Source organism: Rhincodon typus, chromosome 8 (assembly GCF_021869965.1).
Source record: "Rhincodon typus isolate 14 chromosome 8, sRhiTyp1.1, whole genome shotgun sequence".
Classification (NCBI taxonomy): Eukaryota; Metazoa; Chordata; class Chondrichthyes; order Orectolobiformes; family Rhincodontidae; genus Rhincodon; species Rhincodon typus.
This window is the reverse complement of record NC_063339.1, coordinates 28642672-28661510: the sequence shown is the minus strand read 5'-3', so window position 1 is coordinate 28661510 and position 18839 is coordinate 28642672. Positions and strand designations below refer to the sequence as shown.

The 18839-nt window shown below is 42.3% G+C and overlaps 1 protein-coding gene across 1 annotated transcript in view; it reads right to left on the bottom strand.

The window, feature by feature from the left end:
* The window catches only part of eml5 (EMAP like 5), a 225903-nt gene that overhangs the window by 31221 nt on the left and 175843 nt on the right, over positions 1-18839 (bottom strand). The window contains exons 25-29 of the mRNA XM_048600073.1: positions 17152-17248; positions 15601-15699; positions 9061-9234; positions 8598-8806; positions 7297-7454 (exon numbers count right to left, since the gene is read on the bottom strand). Coding sequence (XP_048456030.1) covers positions 7297-7454; positions 8598-8806; positions 9061-9234; positions 15601-15699; positions 17152-17248 — 737 coding nt within the window. The remainder of the gene's footprint in view (positions 1-7296; positions 7455-8597; positions 8807-9060; positions 9235-15600; positions 15700-17151; positions 17249-18839) is intronic.

The following is an 18839-nucleotide window of genomic DNA, read 5'->3' as shown; positions in this document are numbered from 1 at the left end:
GTGAGGATGAGGGGGATTCTGTTTTGGTTGTTATTGCGGGGAGGGGGTGTGAGGGATGAGTTGCGTGAAATGTGGGAGACACGGTCGAGGGCGTTCTCGACTACTGAGAGGTCGAAGTTGCGGTCCTTGAAAAACGAGGACATCTGAGATGTTCAGGAGTGAAATGCCTCATCCTAGGAGCAGATGCGGCAGAGGCGAAGGAATTGGGAATAGGGGATGGCATTTTTGCAGGAAGGTGGGTGGGAGGAGGTGTATTCTAGGTAGCTGTGGGAGTCGGTGGGCTTGAAATGGATATCAGTTTCCAGGTGGTTGCCAGAGATGGAAACAGAGAGGTCCAGGATGGAGAGAGAGGTATCAGAGATGGCCCAGGTGAACTTAAGGTTGGGGTGGAAGGTGTTGGTGAAGTGGATGAACTGTTCGAGCTCATTGTGGGAGCACGAGGTGGCGCCGATACAGTCATCGATGTAACGGAGGAAGAGGTGGAGTTTAGGGCCAGTGTAGGTACGGAAGAGGGATTGTTCCACGTAACCTACAAAGTGGCAGGCATGGCTTGGGCCCATGCGGGTACCCATGGCCACCCCCTTTGTCTGTAGGAAGTGGGAGGAATTGAAAGAGAAGTTGTTAAGGGTGAGGACGAGTTCGGCTAAGTGGATGAGGGTGTCAGTGGAGGGGAACTGATCGGGCCTGCGGGACAGGAAGAAGCGGAGGGCCTTTAGGTCATCTGTATGGGGAATGCAGGTGTAGAGGGACTGGACGTCCATGGTAAAGATGAGGTGTTGGGGACCAGGGAATTGGAAGTTGTGGAGGAGGTGGAGGGCGTGGGTGGTGACATGGACGGAGGTGGGGAGTTGCTGGACCCAGGGGGAGAAAATGGAGTTGAGATAAGTAGACTCCCACAGCTACCTTGACTATACCGCCTCCTACCCACCTTCCTGCAAAAATGCCATCCCCTATTCCCAATTCCTTCGCTTCCGTCGCATCTGCTCCCAGGATGAGGCATTCCACTCCCATACATCTCAGATGTCTTCGTTTTGCAAAGACCGCAACTTCCCCCCCTCAGTGGTCAAGAACGCCCTCGACCGTGTCTCCCGCATTTCCCGCAACTCATCCCTCACATCCCGTCCCCGCAATAACAACCAAAACAGAATCCCCCTCGTCCTCACGTACCACCCCACCAACCTCCGGATCCAACGCATCATCCTTCGACACTTCCGCCATCTGCAATCCGACCCCACCACCAAAGACATTTTTCCCTCCTCACCCTTATCTGCTTTCCGGAGGGACCACCTCTCTCTGTGACTCCCTTGTCCGCTCCACACTCCCCTCCAGCCCCACCGCACCCGGCAATTTTCCCTGCAACCGCAGGAAGTGCTACACCTGCCCCTACACCTCTCCCCTCACCCCCATCCCAGGCCCCAAGAAGATTTTCCACATCAAGCAGATGTTCACCTGCACATCTGCTAATGTGGTATACTGCATCCGCTGTTCCCATTGTGGCCTCCTCTACATCAGGGAAACCAAGCGGAGGCTTGGGGACCGCTTTGCAGAACACCTACGCTCGGTTTGCACTAAACAACTGCACCTCCCAGTCGCAAACCATTTCAACTCCCCCTCCCATTCCTCAGATGACATGTCCATCCTGGGCCTCCTGCAGTGCCACAACGATGCCACCTGAAGATTGCAGGAACAGCAACTCATATTTCGCTTGGGAACCCTGCAGCCCAATGGTATCAATGTGCACTTCACAAGCTTCAAAATCTCCCCTCCCCTACCGCATCCCAAAACCAGCCCAGCTCGTCCCCGCCTCCCTAATCTGTCCTTCCTCCCACCTATCCCCTCCTCCCACCTCAAGCCCCAACCCGATCTCCTACCTACTAACCTCATCCCGCCCCCTTGACCTGTCCATCCTCCCTAGACTGACGTATCTCCTCCCTACCTCCCCACCTACACTCACCTTTACTGGCTCCATCCCCACCTCTTTGACCTGTCTGTCTCCTCTCCACCTATCTTCTCCTCTATCCATCTTCTATCCACCTCCTCCTCTCTCCCTATTTATTTCAGATACCCCTTCCCCTCCCCCATTTCTGAAGAAGGGTCTAGGCCCGAAACGTCAGCCTTCCTGCTCCTCTGATGCTGCTTGGCCTGCTGTGTTCATCCAGCTCTACACCTTGTTATCTCGAGATACGTAGAGATAAGTTCGGTGGGGTAGGAGCAGGCGGAGACAATGGGTCGACCAGGGCAGTCAGGTTTGTGGATTTTGGGAAGGAGATAGAAGCGGGCGGTGCAGGGATGGGGAACAATGAGGTTGGAGGCTGTAGGTGGGAGGTCACCTGAGGTGATGAGGTTGTGGATAGTTTGGGAGATGATGTTTTGGTGGTCGGGGGTGGGGTCATGATCAAGGGGCCAGTAGGAGGAGGTGTTGGAGAGTTGGCCCCTGGCCTCAGCGATGTAGAGGTCAGTGCGCCATACTACAACTGTGCCTCCCTTGTCTGCGGGTTTTATGGTGAAGTTGGGATTGGAGTGGAGGGAGCGGAGGGCTGCACATTCCATGGGGGAGAGGTTGGAGTGAGTGAGAGGGGTGGAGAGGTTGAGGCGATTGATGTCTTGACGGCAGTTGGAGATGGAGGGTAGGAGGCCTTGGGGTGGTGTCCAGGAGGAGGGGGCGTGTTGGAGGCGGGAGAAGGGGTCAGTAGAGGGAGGGTTAGGCTCACGGTTAAAGAAGTAAGCGCGGAGGCGGAGGTGGCGGAAAAACTGTTCAACGTCCAAGCATGAGCGGTATTCGTTGATGTTAGGGTGGAGGGGGACAAAGGTGAGCCCTTTACTGAGGACTGACTGTTCGTCCTCAGTAAGGGGTAGGTCTGGGGGGATGGTGAAGACTCGGCAGGGCTGGGTGATACTGACTCCTCTGAAGCTGCTGACTGTGGAGGTGGTGGGCGCAGCGACGGCATTGGGCGGAGCGATGTCGGTGATGGGCGGAGTGATGTCGGCGTCGGTGGTGGGCTGTGCACCGTCGGCGTTGATGGTGGGCTGAGCGGAGTAGGCGGTGGGAGGAGCGGAGCGGAGCGGTAAGTCCTGGATGTTGGTTGCGGCGGCAGCAGCGGTGTCAGCAGGTGCGTCCTCGATATCTGTGGTGTTGGCCTCGGAAACGGAGGCGGTAGCATCAGCAGCGGTGTCGATGGCATTCACTGTCCGGAAATGGTGTACCCAGCGGCAGCGGATGTGACGTCATCCGTGGGTGCTCCGACAGTGGCCAAATGGCCAATGACAGCGGGCACATTGTGGGGAAGGTCCTGGGTAGGGTTGGGGATTTGGGGGATGGAGGAGGCCTGTTTTGGGTGGCAGGCACCAGTAAGTTTAGTATACTTACGGTTTTTAGTGTCCAATAAAGCCAAGTGGAATTGTGAGTTCAGGTTGTGGATCCTGCGAAGAATGAAAAACAGGAGAGGTCCTTTGCAGGCCTGGGAGAAGGAGGCTCTGAGCTGGGGTAGGCTTGATTGTAGTGCCAGGAGATGCCAGCGCATTGCTAGCGTGTGTTTCGGGGGTCGCAGGGAGAAACGTTTTTTGAAGGATCTCAATGTTCTGAATGTAGCAGTTGTCACGGCTGGGGCCAAATTGGGAAGGCCTAAATGTGGATTGTAGTCCACACCTCCCAGTCGCGAACCATTTCAACTCACCCTCCCATTCCTTAGACGACATGTCCATCCTGGGCCTCCTGCAGTGCCACAATGATGCCACCCGAAGGTTGCAGGAACAGCACCTCATATTCCGCTTGGGAACCCTGCAGCCCAATGGTATCAATGTGGATTTCACAAGCTTCAAAATCTCCCCTCCCCCTACTGCATCACAAACCCAGCCCAGCTTGTCCCCGCCTCCCTAACCTGTCCTTCCTCCCACCTATCCCCTCCTCCCACCTCAAGCCCCACCACCATCTCCTACCTACTAACCTCATCCTGCCCCTGTCCGTCCTCCCTGGACTGACCTATCCCCTCCGTAACTCCCCACCTACACTCACCTTTACTGGTTCCATCCCCGCCTCTTTGACCTGTCTGTCTCCTCTCTACCTATCTTGTCCTTTATCCATCTTCTAGCCGCCTCCCCCTCTATCCCTATTTATTTCAGAACCCCCTTCCCCTCTCCCCATTTCTGAAGGAGGGTCTAGGCCCGAAACGTCAGCTTTCCTGCTCCTCTGATCCTGCTTGGCTTGCTGTGTTCATCCAGCTCTACAGCTTGATATCTCATGGTGGTGGAGTTGAGTTTGGGCCAGTGCAGTACCTGGCAGCATTGGTGGTGTCTGCATTGGCAATGTCCATCGAAATATCAACAGTGACAAGGACGTCAGTGGAAGCGAGATGGCACCAAAGAGTGGTGACTTTCATTCCAGCAGCACAACAAAGGAGACTTGTGTCTGTCCACCAGGCCGATGGGCCATGATGGAGAACTTAACAAGCAGGACTTTAAGGTTTGACACTATTTCTTTGTTTTTCTGCCTTGATATTCTATGTTTTGGTTTATTTTTCTGTGTTTCAAAATGGTGTCAGAGAGTGGCGACACTATACAACGCTTTTCATTTTTGTAACAAGATACACACAATAATAAATCAAATTAAATAAAAATCTTCATGGGCAGAGTTTGCCAGCAGTCACTGCCCACGTGCTAGAAACTTCCAGATTAATAATAATTAATTGACAGAATGCTAATTTCAAGGAAGCAATAATGGATCCAGGTCAAATAAATTGGAATCACAAGGGCTTGGGCTGACAAGTGGCATGTAATATTCATGTCACACGAATGCCGGGCAATGACCAGCTCCAAAAAGAGAGAATCAATGGTGTTACCATTACTGAACCCTCCATTATCAACATCCTTGGGGTTACCATTGACCAGAAACTCAACTGGACTCATCACATCAACACAAAGGCTACAAAAAATGTCTGAAGTTGGCGGTGGAGTAAGACTTCTGAGCCGGAGATCGATTGCTCAGTGTGTTTCTTTTCTTTCTTTTCATATTTTTTGTCTTTTTCTCTTTTTCCCTCACGTCCTTGAGCGACGTCAGCGATGTCTGGGGTGAAAGCCAGCACAGAACCCTGTCCTCAGCGCGCACTCAGACCCCCAGCCTCAGGGTGAAGCCTGTCGCGACCTGGTATGGCAGGACTGTTATTCTGAACTCTTATTTCTCTATTTTTTCTAATTTATTTCTCGACTTTTTATTTCTTTATTTTTCTGATTTTTTCCTCTTTAGAATTTGTACTTAAGAATCTGTACCTAGGTACCTTGTTACCTAAGATGGTGCCATAAGTGGCAACTTGTAAACCTTTCACTGTACTCATGTGAGTACATGTGACAATAAAGCTAACTCTTATTCTTCTTGCGAGAGCAGGTCAAAAGCTAAGAACACTGTGGTAAAGTAACTCATCTCGTGACTTGCTAAAGCCTGTCCAAAGGCACAATAGAATACTCCCCACTTGCCTGGATGAGTGCAGCTCCAACAACACTCAAGAAACTTGACACCATCCAGAACAATGCAGCCCCCTTAGCTGACACCACAGTCACAAGCATCCACCGTGGAAATTCAGATCCTTAGAAAGCACATTCCAAACCCACAACCACTTCCATCTAGAAGGACAAGGGAAGCAGATACATGGGAACACCACCGACTGAAAGTTCCCCTGCAAGCCAGTCACCATCCTGATGTGGAAATATATCATCAATCCTTCGCTGTCGCTGGGTAAAAATGCTGGAATTCCCTCCCTAAGGGCATTGTGGGTCAACCTGTCGCATGTGGACTGTAGCGGTTCAGGATGGCAGCTCACTCCCACCTTCTCAAGGGCAACTAGGGACAGGCAATAAATGCTGGCCAGCCAGCGATGTCCGTGCCCCACAAGTGAAAACAGGTAAGAAAGGAGAAAGGTAGGCAAACCAATCTAGGGCTCCTCAGTGATGAGATAAAGGTTAAATTGAAGGAGAAAATGTGTACTCGTGACAAATGTCAGGTGATAGTACAAAGAAAGACCAGGCGGAATATAGAAAGTTCAGGGGGCAAGTGAAGAAAGTAAGGACAGAGTATGAAAAAGAGACTTCCAGTTAATGTAAAAGAAAGTTCCAAAAAATCCTATAGGCATCTAAATAGTGAAAGGGTGGTAAAAGATGGAGTAGGGCCAATTGGGGACTGAAAAGGTAATTTACACAGAGAGGAAGGGAGGGACTGCAGCTGAGGTATTAATTGAATACTTTGCGTCTGTCATTACAAGGAAGGTGATAGTACCCAGCCTACTCTAAATTCATGTTATGTTTCTCACATTGGTCAAACATCCCATACCATTGTTGTTCAGAACTTACACATGGAGTGGGAGTGATACTGCTGCAACCTTCTGCTCATCTTTACACACCTCTGTGAAAGTCCTGCAGTCCTGTGGGAGAAACAGGACATTTTGTGTTCTCCTAAAATGGTTGCAAAAATACTGCTTCATATACAGTGATTCTTGTCCCCTTTTATTTTTTTCTTCATTTATTCATTCATGGGATGAGCGTGTTGCTGGCTAGGCCAGCATTTATTGCCCATCTCTAATTGCCCAGAGGGCAGTTAAGAGTCAACCACATTGCTGTGGGTCTGAAGTCACATATAGCCAGACCAGGTAAGGATGGCAGTTTCCCTCCCTAAAGTACATTAGTGAACTAGATGGGATTTTCCTGACATTTGACAATGGATTCATGGTCATGACTAGAGTCTTAATTTCAGATATTTATTGAATTCAAATTCCACCATCTGCAGTGGTGGGATTCGAACCCAGGTCCCCAGAATGTTATCTGGGTCTCTGGATTAACAGTCGAGCAGGGATACCACTAGGCCAATGCTTTCTCTTTTTAAGGTCCCTTAGGCCTTTAAATCCTTCAGCAGGACTTACTTTATACTGAGGGCCCAAAATATGCCTGGAGTCAGAGCATTCTGCCCTACCTTGTCATAATTTTGAAATGCTCAGGTAAATATAAATCAACTTCTGCTTGCTTTTGATTCAACAATATCATTTGTATTGTGAGGCTGCTGAAATGAATTTCACATCTCCCTAGCTTTAGTGAAGTTAATGAACTGTATCTATATACTGCTGACAGATATACAGCTGTGAGCATTAATACAAATCACAGTTGTACAAGAACAGAAAACCTGTTTAAAATAATTCAGCCAGTCTCAATAACAGATGTGAATCTGTAAATCTTGTACATTTCAAAATGGTCATCACTACCGTTTTTTTTTAAGGCCAAACACTTATAAATGAGTTTTCAATGTATTGTTTTACTCACGGTCTTTCTTTGCCTCCTGTTACAATTAGGCCATCTCGTAATGTGGTGTACATTGTGAAAACAGGCCCATTATGTGCTTTGGCTACAATTCGGACCAGAAGATGCTCTCTCCAAACATAAACATCTCCGCTGATTGTACCAGTGAATGTCAAATTATTCTGCAAGATGACAGACCGGTTTTAATATAGTGACTGAAAATAAATCGAGACATAGGGTGCAGGATTTATATATACATATTTAATATCATTTGTTTTAAGTTTGGATTTCAAATTAATGACATATTGTCTGTCACATTCTGTGTGTCTGAAGAGTTTAATTAACTTGTGAGTATTTCTGTTGCCATGGAGATTTCTTACAAAATAGTTTGAGTGTGCTAGCAGAGGGTGCAGAGGAGATTTACCAGGATGCTGCCTGGACTGGAGGGCAGGTCTTATGAGGAAAGGTTGAGGGAGCTCGGGCTTTTTTCATTGGAGTGAAGAAAGGTTTATAAGATGATGAGAGGCATAGAGAAAGTGGATAGTCAGAGACTTTTTCCCAGGGCGGAAATGACTATTATGAGGGGCATAATTTTAAGTTGATCAGAGGAAGATATAGGGGAGATGCCAGAGGTAGGTTCTTCACACAGAGAGTGGTGGGCATGTGGTGGGCATGTGGAATGCACTGCCGGCACGACATCGTGGGCCGAAGGGCCTATACTGTGCTATGTTCTATGTAATGGTGTTTTGTGTATGTTAGGTGTGTTAACAACTTGAGCAAGATAAACAATTGCACATCAAGGTTTCTGTTAGAAATTTCTGGACTTGATTTTCTTTAAGCTTGGGGAAGTACCCATAATGCAGAGAGCAAGACCTTTCAGTTTTAGGCAGTTCTGCAGAAATTGTTGGATGAAAATTGAAGTATAAAGCAGTGATCCTGAGAAAGGGAGATGGTGGTTAGATTTGTTAACACTAGATTAGCTTAGTGTAAGGGGTCTAGTGACAGTCCTAGGCCAGAAATATTTGGATAAAACCCTGAAGAGGTTATTTGAAGCCTAGAACATTTAAATTCGGACATATGAAAGTTCCAGGAAGAGATTATTAATTTTCCAGACTGGGAGTTGAAGTCACGGTTATCTAAGGCTTATTTTGAGGTGTTGGAGAGATTTCCAGTCTGGTGTGAGTGTGGTACAAGGGGTACTTTTGGCTACTACAAGATCTACAAAAGACCTACTTTTGATTTGATTTCACTTTAAAGTAAAATCTAACATGTGTCTGCACATGTACATGCCATGTCAGCATCAATTTTATTGTGAAAGTACTTACAGCTCCAAAAGCTACAGCAAGCATTGTTTGCATCCTAGCATTTTCAATTGAACTTAAGTTGCCTTTTTTGCTCTGTAAAGCTTTGCCAGCAAAAGTCCAAAACCGCACATGTTTCATTCCCACTGATACAAATTGCGTGTCTGAATCAGGCCTGAATTCTGCAACAAAAATTCTCTTGGTGTGACCACTTTTACTGGCAACTTTGGTACCTAGAGGAACAAAACAGGTAAAGATGATGCAAATAAAAGTCTGAAATATATTCCAATTCGTAATTAGCATACTAAAAGTTTTAATATTTAAACTTTGATATTTAAAATATGACAATGTAAATATAACCACTTGAAATGTATCCTTCTGTTATTTTCTTTAAATTCAAAAATTGTTGATCTGTTGACTCATGAAAATGTAATGATCAAAGGTAACTGGAATGATGATCTACATGTAACCTCTTGTTTCACCTCACCTTCTTGCCACCTCCAGACAGTGATGGTGTATTGAGGGTCTAGCCCTACTGAAAGGAGCAGTTTGCCCGTGGCACTAAAACTGACAGAGCAGACACCTTTTGAATGGTAACAACGGAGCACAGAATGTGTCTGCTTGGTTGTGGCATCCCAAATATGAATCAATGGGACAGCACCTGGGAAAAGAATACTACAATCAGTGATAAAATCTACTGTACCATTGCAAGGAATTATTATTCTATTCTGATCTTCAGTTCCAGAATAATTAATTTTTGAAGTGACTGTGTATGAAGGTTTGCTATAATAATAGTTGAATAAACTGCATTAACATAGTAAACACAAACACTAATTTTCTAAAATTAAGGTGTTTAACTCCAGTTTGAACAATTTTGTGTTTCAATTCCTAATATATACAATTAAAATTTTATACTTGAATATTTCACTACATTAAATATCACTGAAAATACTCACTAGGGAAGTACATCTGTCGTGCAAAATTTGTTTCAATTATTTTTAAATAATCTTATATTGGCATATTCTTACATGCTTTATGAAATCTCAAATCTTGAAATGCTGTTCCTGTGTTTAGCATCGGAAGTAGTGCAAATAATGAGTGCTAAATAGCAAACTAAATGCAACATAGAACTTAGAAGTGATTTTGATGTAGTGATACTTCTGCAATAACAATTCTTTTACGGTATTAGATAACATGATGATGTATTTCATTATTTTTATTGTAAGCCCTATCACCAGTATAACTAGAAAGAGCATCTCAGTTCAATAGTTTATAAGTCATGTGTTGGTAATCGGTTTATGCAGTGAACAGGAAAGCACAGGTTTTGTTAAAGCATTGACTGACTACAGCCAAGAGGGACATAAGAGTCATTAGCCAATGACATTTGAAAAATTGGCAGGTTTCATTAGACCAAATAATAGAATAATTTTACACCTTAAAGTTTGTTTTTATCAACATTAATTGTTTTCAAAAACATGATAACTTGCTTCATCAACCTGCTCCAACACCCTCCTGTTTTTGAGTTCTCCAATGCATGCTGACTTACAATTCCCAAATCAAAGCTTCTGGATTGCAAGGAATGTGAGTGATAATGAACAGCTATTGAAAGCAGACTAAGCAGTGAAACACAAATTATTCAATTATACACCTTCATGGGGTCTATCCCCTTTATTATATATATATTAAAAATATAGAAAAACATGGCAATTTCGACACCAGTCGGACACAACAAATTGTACTTATAAAGCATCTTTAACATCCCAACGCATTCACAAAAGGTAACAATGTTCCAAGTTTGATTCCATAGGTCTAACTCTTCTGTTGCATAGCATTTGTTAATACTCAAATAAATTCTTAAATTCTGTGATAGACAACTTTTGTTTTCAACTTTCCATTTGATGTATTTTAAGCAATGAAGCTACATAATCCTTCAAAATCTATTTGATTTATTATCAGCATTGTAACCAGGATTTAGCTGAACGGCAGTGATTTATTTAAAAAGCTCATTATGGTTCTTATTGCTGTCTGCTTCTTACATGGAAAATGAATATAGTATTCACTAATAATAAGACAAAGGACATTAGCTTCCAAAGATACCAGTGAAATTATATTTGATCTTAATGAATCATGGAAACCATTATTTGCAATTAACCAATCTAAGGAAATTACACAGAAACATTGAAAATAGGAACAGAAGTAGGCCTCTGGGCCCAATCAGCCTGCTCCACCATTCGACAGAACATGGCTGATCATCCAGCTCAGTATCGTGTTCCCGCTTTCTCTCCATACCTTTTAGCCCCAAGAACTATATCTAACTCCTTCTTGAAAAGATATAATGGTTTATCCTCTCTGTGGCAGAGATTCCCACAGTCTCACCACTCTATGGGTGAAGACATTTCTCCTCATCTCAGTCGTAAATGGTGAACCCCATATCCTTATACTGTGACCTCAGTCTGAATTACTAAACTTCAACTTTTTCTAATGTGTGAATGTTTCTTGGGCATACAATCTTTTACAGGCATAATCTATTGCATCTTGGGAATATTATTTATTATAAAAATATAGGTTACATTCTGCAATGTACTTGAAGTGAAGGATGTAGGCCAAATATTTTAGATTTCTTACCTGACATATCAGCAGAATCACCTTTAAGTTATATCACAGCCAAGGACAGAAACAAAATACAATACAAAAACAAAACAAAAATGATAAAAAAGCACAGTTAGAGTGAAACAGACTGTAAGTACTGGTAAATATTGGAAAGCATGCCTTCACTATAAGCTGTATCAATTGAAATAGTTTAGAATTAATGTTGCTCTTTCTGGATATCTATCAGTACTTAAAAATATACAATAAAAAAAAACAACACCAAAATGGTTACAATAAACAGATGTCAGCTCCACATGCAGGCCTGTGAACATATTTTTCATTGAAGGTTCTATGCATGCTACCACATTCCTGGATATCCTTATACGTCAAAAAATAATTTCCATGTCATTTTGGTTACAAAAATTGCAACAACGTTGCTTAGCTTGTCAAGACGAAGTTGCACTACAGTGTCAGACTCTCAGAATAAAGGATGTGTCATTTGGAGCTGAGATGGGTGAAATTTCTTCAGAGAGTTGTGAATCTTTGGAATTCTCGATCTAGGAGGGCTGTGGATCCTCAGTTATCAAGTATATTGAAAAAACAGATCAACAGTTTCTTGACCAGAAAGGGATGCAGGAATAGCATGGAAAAGTAGAGATAAAAGATCAGCCATTATCTTGCCGAGTGACAGAACAGGCTCAAATGATCTACCCCAGCTCTTTTGCATTGCAGCTAAGCCAATAGGGGTGATCCAGTGGAAACTATTTTTACTCACACTGTAGACAACTAAAATAATCTCAGATTGTTTACATCTCCAGGAAATAAATCTGTCTGAATTAATAATCTTATATTTGACAGTGTTTTATGATTGACCATCAAAAAAAGGTGGTTCTAATTTTACTGCCATCAACTTTGCATGTATGACAAAATCTGTAAAACAGCCAGCCATCCTACACTTTAATAATACACAGTTCACATTTAGCAGATAACTAGGCAAATCACTTGAGAAATAAAGAAATGTACCATTTTTGCAGCTGTGTAATCAGCAAATAAGAAACATTAATAAAATGGTCAAAAAACCTATTTAAAATTACTTTGACCCAGAAGACCCTAATGAACAGCATTCTTCTGAAAGTTGAGATGATCTTTCAGGTCAGGGAAGTGGACTGAAAGCTTTGCTAGAAAGAGGACAGATCAATTCTGCTTCTGGTAGACTGAAAGCCACCAGTGAAACTGATTAAAATATAAGACGATGTTGAAACAAAAATGACGAAGATAAAAATGTAGAGTACAATGTTTCTGACTGGTTTGAGCATTCAAAAGATAATACTGTAGCTCATTGTAATGAATGAAATTATGCAAATTTTAAGGTGGGGGTAACTTTCTCCAGTCATAATGAAATCAAAAATGTATTCTTCATACATGTGTAAAACTTTGTTACAAAATAAACAGGAAGAATTTGTAGTCAGTTAAGAATTCTAGATGAATGCCAAAAGAAGTTTAAATTAGAGTATGAATAAATAGTGATATTAGTCTGAGAGATAGTAGGAACTGCAGATGCTGGGGAGTCTGAGATAACAAGGTGTACAGCTGGATGAACACAGCAGGCCAAGCAGCATCAGAGGATCAGGAAGGCTGACGTTTCAGGCCTAGTTGTGAAGAAGGGTCTAGGCCCGAAACATCAGCTTTCCTGCTCCTCTGCTGCTGCTTGGCCTGCTGTGTTCATCCAGCTCTACACCTTGTTATATCAGTGATATTAGTCTGTCTTAATAGGGAGATGAAGGCTATATATTAATGCAAAGTTAGGTATCTTGGTATAAGTAACACTTAACATACATCACAATGAATCAATGACATAAGGCTGTGAACAACATTAATGGATAGGAACAAAAATAGAAACAAAAAACAGTTCTGAGGAAGGGTCACTGAAAGGTTAAGTCTGACTTCTCTCAATAGATGCTGGGAGACCTGCTGTTTTTGTTTCTGATTTACAACATCTGCAGTTTTCAGTTTTTAATTAATGGATAGGATTTTTATTTTTAAAAGCACACATGTAGAAACAGAAAAATGACAAATTGGCTCAATTCTGTTGAGAAGGTCAGGGGATCATACCTCACTCCAGGACTTCAGCACATATTTTGCTTTGATATTTTAGCCCAGTACAGAGGCAGTGTTATATTGTCAGAGGTGCTATCTCCTGGAGGAGATGGTAAACCAAGCACCTGTTCAGTTGGGCATAGAATATCGCAGAACACTAAAAGCAGCTGAGAATCTTTGGGCCAGCATACATCATCAAACCAAACTAAAGTAGATCTGATGTTTGATCTCCTTTATTGTTTGTAGAATGTGCCTGTGCAAACTGGTTGCCACACAAGTCAACATAATAATACCTACACTTTACAAAATCACATGTAATCTGTGAAGAGCTTTGAGATACTACAAGGATGTGGAAGGTGCTGTATAAATGTAGAATCTTTTCTTCTTGAGGACAGGTTAAGAAGAAAGAGAGACCTAATGATTATATTCTACAAATTATGACAGTAAGACAAAATTTGTTGAGATTATGTCATTAAACTCATGTTAATGTATATTGTTGTAACATTTTTAAAATAAAATGCACTCAATAGGAGTAACACAGGTGAGCAGCAAACCAAAGCAGTTATCTTGATACAAATCAAGAGTTTCAGTAGTGCAATATGTCCAATGGTTTGACTTAACTCAAAGTGCTCGTTGCATTTTTACAGTTTCTTGCTCGATTTCTCTGCCTCTAAATCTTAAGGCCAGGTCTTCCCTCTCCAGGACTGGTGCTACAGGACTGCTAGATCACATATGGTTTTCTAGGGTCAGACTGGTCTCCTGGCAATATGCATTTATAAACTGGTTGTAAAGTAGTAAAATACTCCAAGATGCTTCTTCACAGGACTATTACCAGCAACATTTGACATTGAGTCAGACAAGGAGACATTAAAAGCAAATTATCAAAATCTTATTAAAAGTGGTAGGCTATAAGAAGCATTGAGTCACACAGCATGGAAACAGGCTCTTCAGTCCAACCAGTCCATGCTGAACATAATCCCCAAACTAAACTAGTCCCATATTCCTCCAAACTTTTTGCATGTATGTACTTGTCTAAATGTTTTTTTAAACATTGTAATTGAGCTCACATCCACCACTTGTTCAGGAAGTTCATTCCACACATGAACCACCCTGTAAAAAAAATTGCCCCACGTCTTTTTAAAATCTTTCTCCTCTCACCTTAAAAATGTGCCCCCTAATCTTGAAATCCCCCATCCCAGGGAAAAGACGCCTACCATTAACCCTATCTATGCCCCTCATGATTTTATGAATATGTACAGTCATCTCTCAACCTCCTATGCTCTAGTAAAAACTGTCCCAGCCTTTCTCTATAACTCAAAACCTTCCATACCTGGCAACATCCTGGCACCATGTTAGAGAGAGGTAGTGAGGCTAACGAGTTTAGGGGTGGTAACCCCACTGCTTTCCACTTGGGCATCTGAAAGCAATTGCCATCACTGGTAGATTGATTAAAATGTACAGAACTGAGGAGCGCAGATACCCTTGAGGATGTAACACTGGAAAAAATTAAAGGATGGAAGATTGGGTAAGGGATTGGAAATAAAAGAAAGAGGTATGAGGGGAAAGGAGAAGGAAGAGAAAAATTAAGGAGGGGAATGTAGTTGGAGGAGGGGAGTCAGGCTAAAGGAGGAAGTAAGGCGTGGAGTAAGAGGACAAAAAGAAGAAGGGAGGGATTGCCAAGGTGTTACTTTCTTTTTCGCAGGGGTTTGAATCAAACCAGTGTGAGGGAACACAGGAATACATAAAATGTTAGATGTTTCACTGCAGCTATTTGTCTTTTGGCAGTTAAGACATGGAGACCCAAGTATAGATATCGCAGCTGCATACAGAATTAATACCATTTTAAAATGATTTATGCAGACCAAACTGTGAATTCAAGATCTGTGAATACTTTGCTTTCTTTTTAACATATTATTTTCACTGCCAGTAGCTTCAGCAGAACAGTTTTTTTTTGGTAGCTTACAAGATTCTAAACAATATACCTAGAATGTGTGAAGATAATTGAAACATACCACAGCAATTGAACTAGTTTGTATTTTTAGAAAACTTGGATAGGCTACTAACACGAAGTATTTCAACAAAAAAAATGTTTGTGCGTCATTGTTTTTGACCAAATGTTACCATAAAGTATAATATTGTACCTTTAAGGTGTTTTCTAAATACAAAATGTGATACATTCTGTGAAGGATTATTTCTTTTCCAAAGGAAAATTACTGCCTTGACCTCTGATTAACAAAATGAGATCAGAATCTGATGTTCAGATAGTCGCAAAAGAGATGACAAAAAAAATACAAGGACAGGTTAATAAGTGATATATTCTCTCAATCATCTTTGTACATACCAACTTGTCCAGTTGCTATTATCTTTTGGAATTTGGGATGTTGGTTAACCGTTAGGCACAGGATGTCTTCTGTATGTTCAAGATAAAAAGACTGAAAACCTAAAGTAAATTGCAAGTGAAAGAAATAAGCTTTAATTCAAACTTTTCTTGAAACGTGAAAAATAAATTCATTATAAATACACTAAAAGCAGCCATTGTTCATTACCTCAAGAAGGGGGATAAAAGGAATACTGGTCTCTTAGGAACCATTAGTGCTCTATTTTGGTCAAGCTCACTCATTATGTACAAAACAACTTAATCTCCCTTATTTTTGAATATGCTGTCTGTACATAGCCAGAAAAAACAAAATTCAGCCTTTTGCAATTTCTTTCTCCAATGGAATCAGTCTGGCTGAGTAGTAACCAAGTTAGAAAGTTTTGTGACACATTTTGACAACTTTTCTTTGGAAACCTTGTGTGATGTTTTACTTTTGTGAGAAATCAATGCAACTTTGCTTCACCTGATATTTAAAATTGCTCGAGTGTTGGATAATCAACCATTTGTCAAGGCACATTTTTCATCTCCAGCTCATACTAATGTCAAAGTTTTAAACTGTATCAACCTTGTGATGAGGGAAGATTTTCACAGATTTAAAGCTGCACTATATTTACTGTGAGCACTTAATGCAGTAAATTCTGATAGTTTATAGGAGTTATAGGATTGGGCGGCATGGTGGCTTAGTGGTTAGCACTGCTGCCTCGCAGCACCAGGGACCCAGGTTCAATCCCACCCTTGGGCAGCTGTCTGTGTGGAGTTTGCATATTCTCCCCGTGTCTGCATGGGTTTCCTCTGTGTTCTCCAGTTTCCTCACACAGTCCAAAGATGTGCAGGCTAAGTGGATTGGCCATGCTAAATTGCCTGTAGTGTTCAGGGATGTGTAGATTAGGTGGGTTAAGGAGGATGGGTCTAGGTGGGATGCTCCAAGGGTCGGAGTGGACTTGTTGGGCCAAAGTGCCTGTTTCCACACTGTAGGGATTCTATGATTAAAAGAGAAAGAGATATCAACTAAATCTACCATCCAATGATCCTTTGATTTTCTTTTGTTGCTGCCTATTCACTTAAGTGTGGGTCCTTTTTTTTTGTGTGACTGCAAGCATGCAGTTTAAGGGTCAATTTGTGTTTGGGTGCATAGGAACCTTGGGGTTGTTGTGTAATGGCATACCTTAGAAGGAACGCTGCCACCAACCCTCTACTCCACTGAATTTCTTAAACAAGTCTTCAGAACTATGATGTGACACTCCCAGAAATGACACCAGGATGATGCCTGCTTATCCTAGCGAAATTCTCAATTAGGATAACATGCCTCATTTAAACATACCCAGTTTCTAGAGTGGATATCAGGGATTCATAGGTGTTGGTATCCAGTATTGATACTGGTGGAAATACTAAGGGAAATATGTTGTATGATGCTGATTCCTGATAGTGGGCATGTTTGTGTTAATGCATTTTGCCTATATTGAGCTGTCCTTTGTTGCAATGTGCATTTGTATGCCTCAAAGATTCCAGACAAACCTTGTCCAGCAAAGTCTTGGGGAATTTTGCAACCTATAATAATGATTAATATCAACTCCTTCCAGCGTTTCCTGCAATATGGGACAATGAAAAAGAGCTTAAAAAATAACAAGGGGTTGATTTCAGCTATTAAATTTTCAAAAATTAATGATAGATAATTATATTTTGAAAAACATGTGAGCAGGTGTTGAACTACCCACAGCAATTGGCATGGCTAATATGGTTTACACATCAAATTGTAATATATTAACAACATTTGCTTGACTCAAGGATAAATTATTGGCTTTCTGGGATAAATAGTGGTAGAATAAGTGATGGGAAAGTAGTAATAGCATTTAAAATTGCACAGTAATCTGCCTTCACAGGTCCCATTTTGTATCTCTTCACTGCCTTCTTGGGTCCCAAGAATTCTTGAGGCGATGGTTTGTTTGCCATCTCAATGCAGTCAATAAACTAATAATATTATCCATTAATAAGGTACCATATATACAGTGCTAAAAAAGAGACTAAAGTTGCAGCACTAGGATTTTATTCCTTAAAAAGACAATTATCCAAAATAGAGTCATACAGCATTGAACCTTTGGCCCAACTTGTGCATGCCGACTACATTTTCCAAACTAAACTAGTCCCACCTGCTCATGTTTGGCCCATATCCCTCTAAACCTTTCCTATCCATGTACTTATCCAAATGTCTTAAATGTTGAAATTGTACCTGCATCTACCTCTTCCTCTCGCAGCTCATTCCATATACGAACCACTCTCTGTGAGAAAGAGTTGCCCCTTAGGTCCGTTTTAAATTTTTCCACCTTCTCCTTAAAAATATGCTCCCTAGTTTTGAACACCGCACCCTAGGGAAAATACCTTCACTATACACCTTACCTATGCCCCTCTTGATTTTATAAACTTCTATAAGGTCAACCTCCTACACTCCAGTGAAGAAAGTCCCAGACTATCCAGCCTCTCCTTATATCTCAAATCCTCCAGATCCAGCAACATCCTGGTAAATCTTTTCTGAACTCTCTTGTGTTTAATGATATCATCCCGGTGGCAGGGTGACAAGAACTGTACACAGCACTCCAGAAGAGGCCACACCAAAGTCCTGGACAATGTCAACATGACATTCCAACTCCTATACTCAAAGGTCTGAACAATGAAGGCAAGCGCGCTAAATGCATTCTTAACTACCTTGTCTACCTGTGATTCAATTTTCCAAAATTCGCTGGACTCTGGGGCAGTCCTAGCAGATTGGAAAACAGCAAATGTGATGCCACTGTTTAAAAAGGGAAGTAGACAAAAGATGGGGAATTATAGACCAGTTAGCCTAACCTCTGTAGTGGGGAAAATGCTTGAGTCTATTATCAAGGAAGAAATAGCAAGGCATCTTGATAGAAATTGTCCCGTTGGGCAGACACAGCATGGGTTCATGAAGGGCAGGTCATGCTTGACAAATCTCTTGGAATTCTATGAAGACATTACGAGCGAGGTGGACAATGGGGACCCAGTGGATGTGGTGTACCTAGACTTCCAAAAGGCCTTTGACAAGGTGCCGCACAAGAGGCTACTGCATAAGATAAGGATGCATGGCATTAAGGGTAAAGTATTAGCATGGTTAGAGATAGTGGGAACTGCAGATGCTGGAGAATCCGAGGCAACAAGGTGCAGGGCTGGATGAACACAGCAGGCCAAGC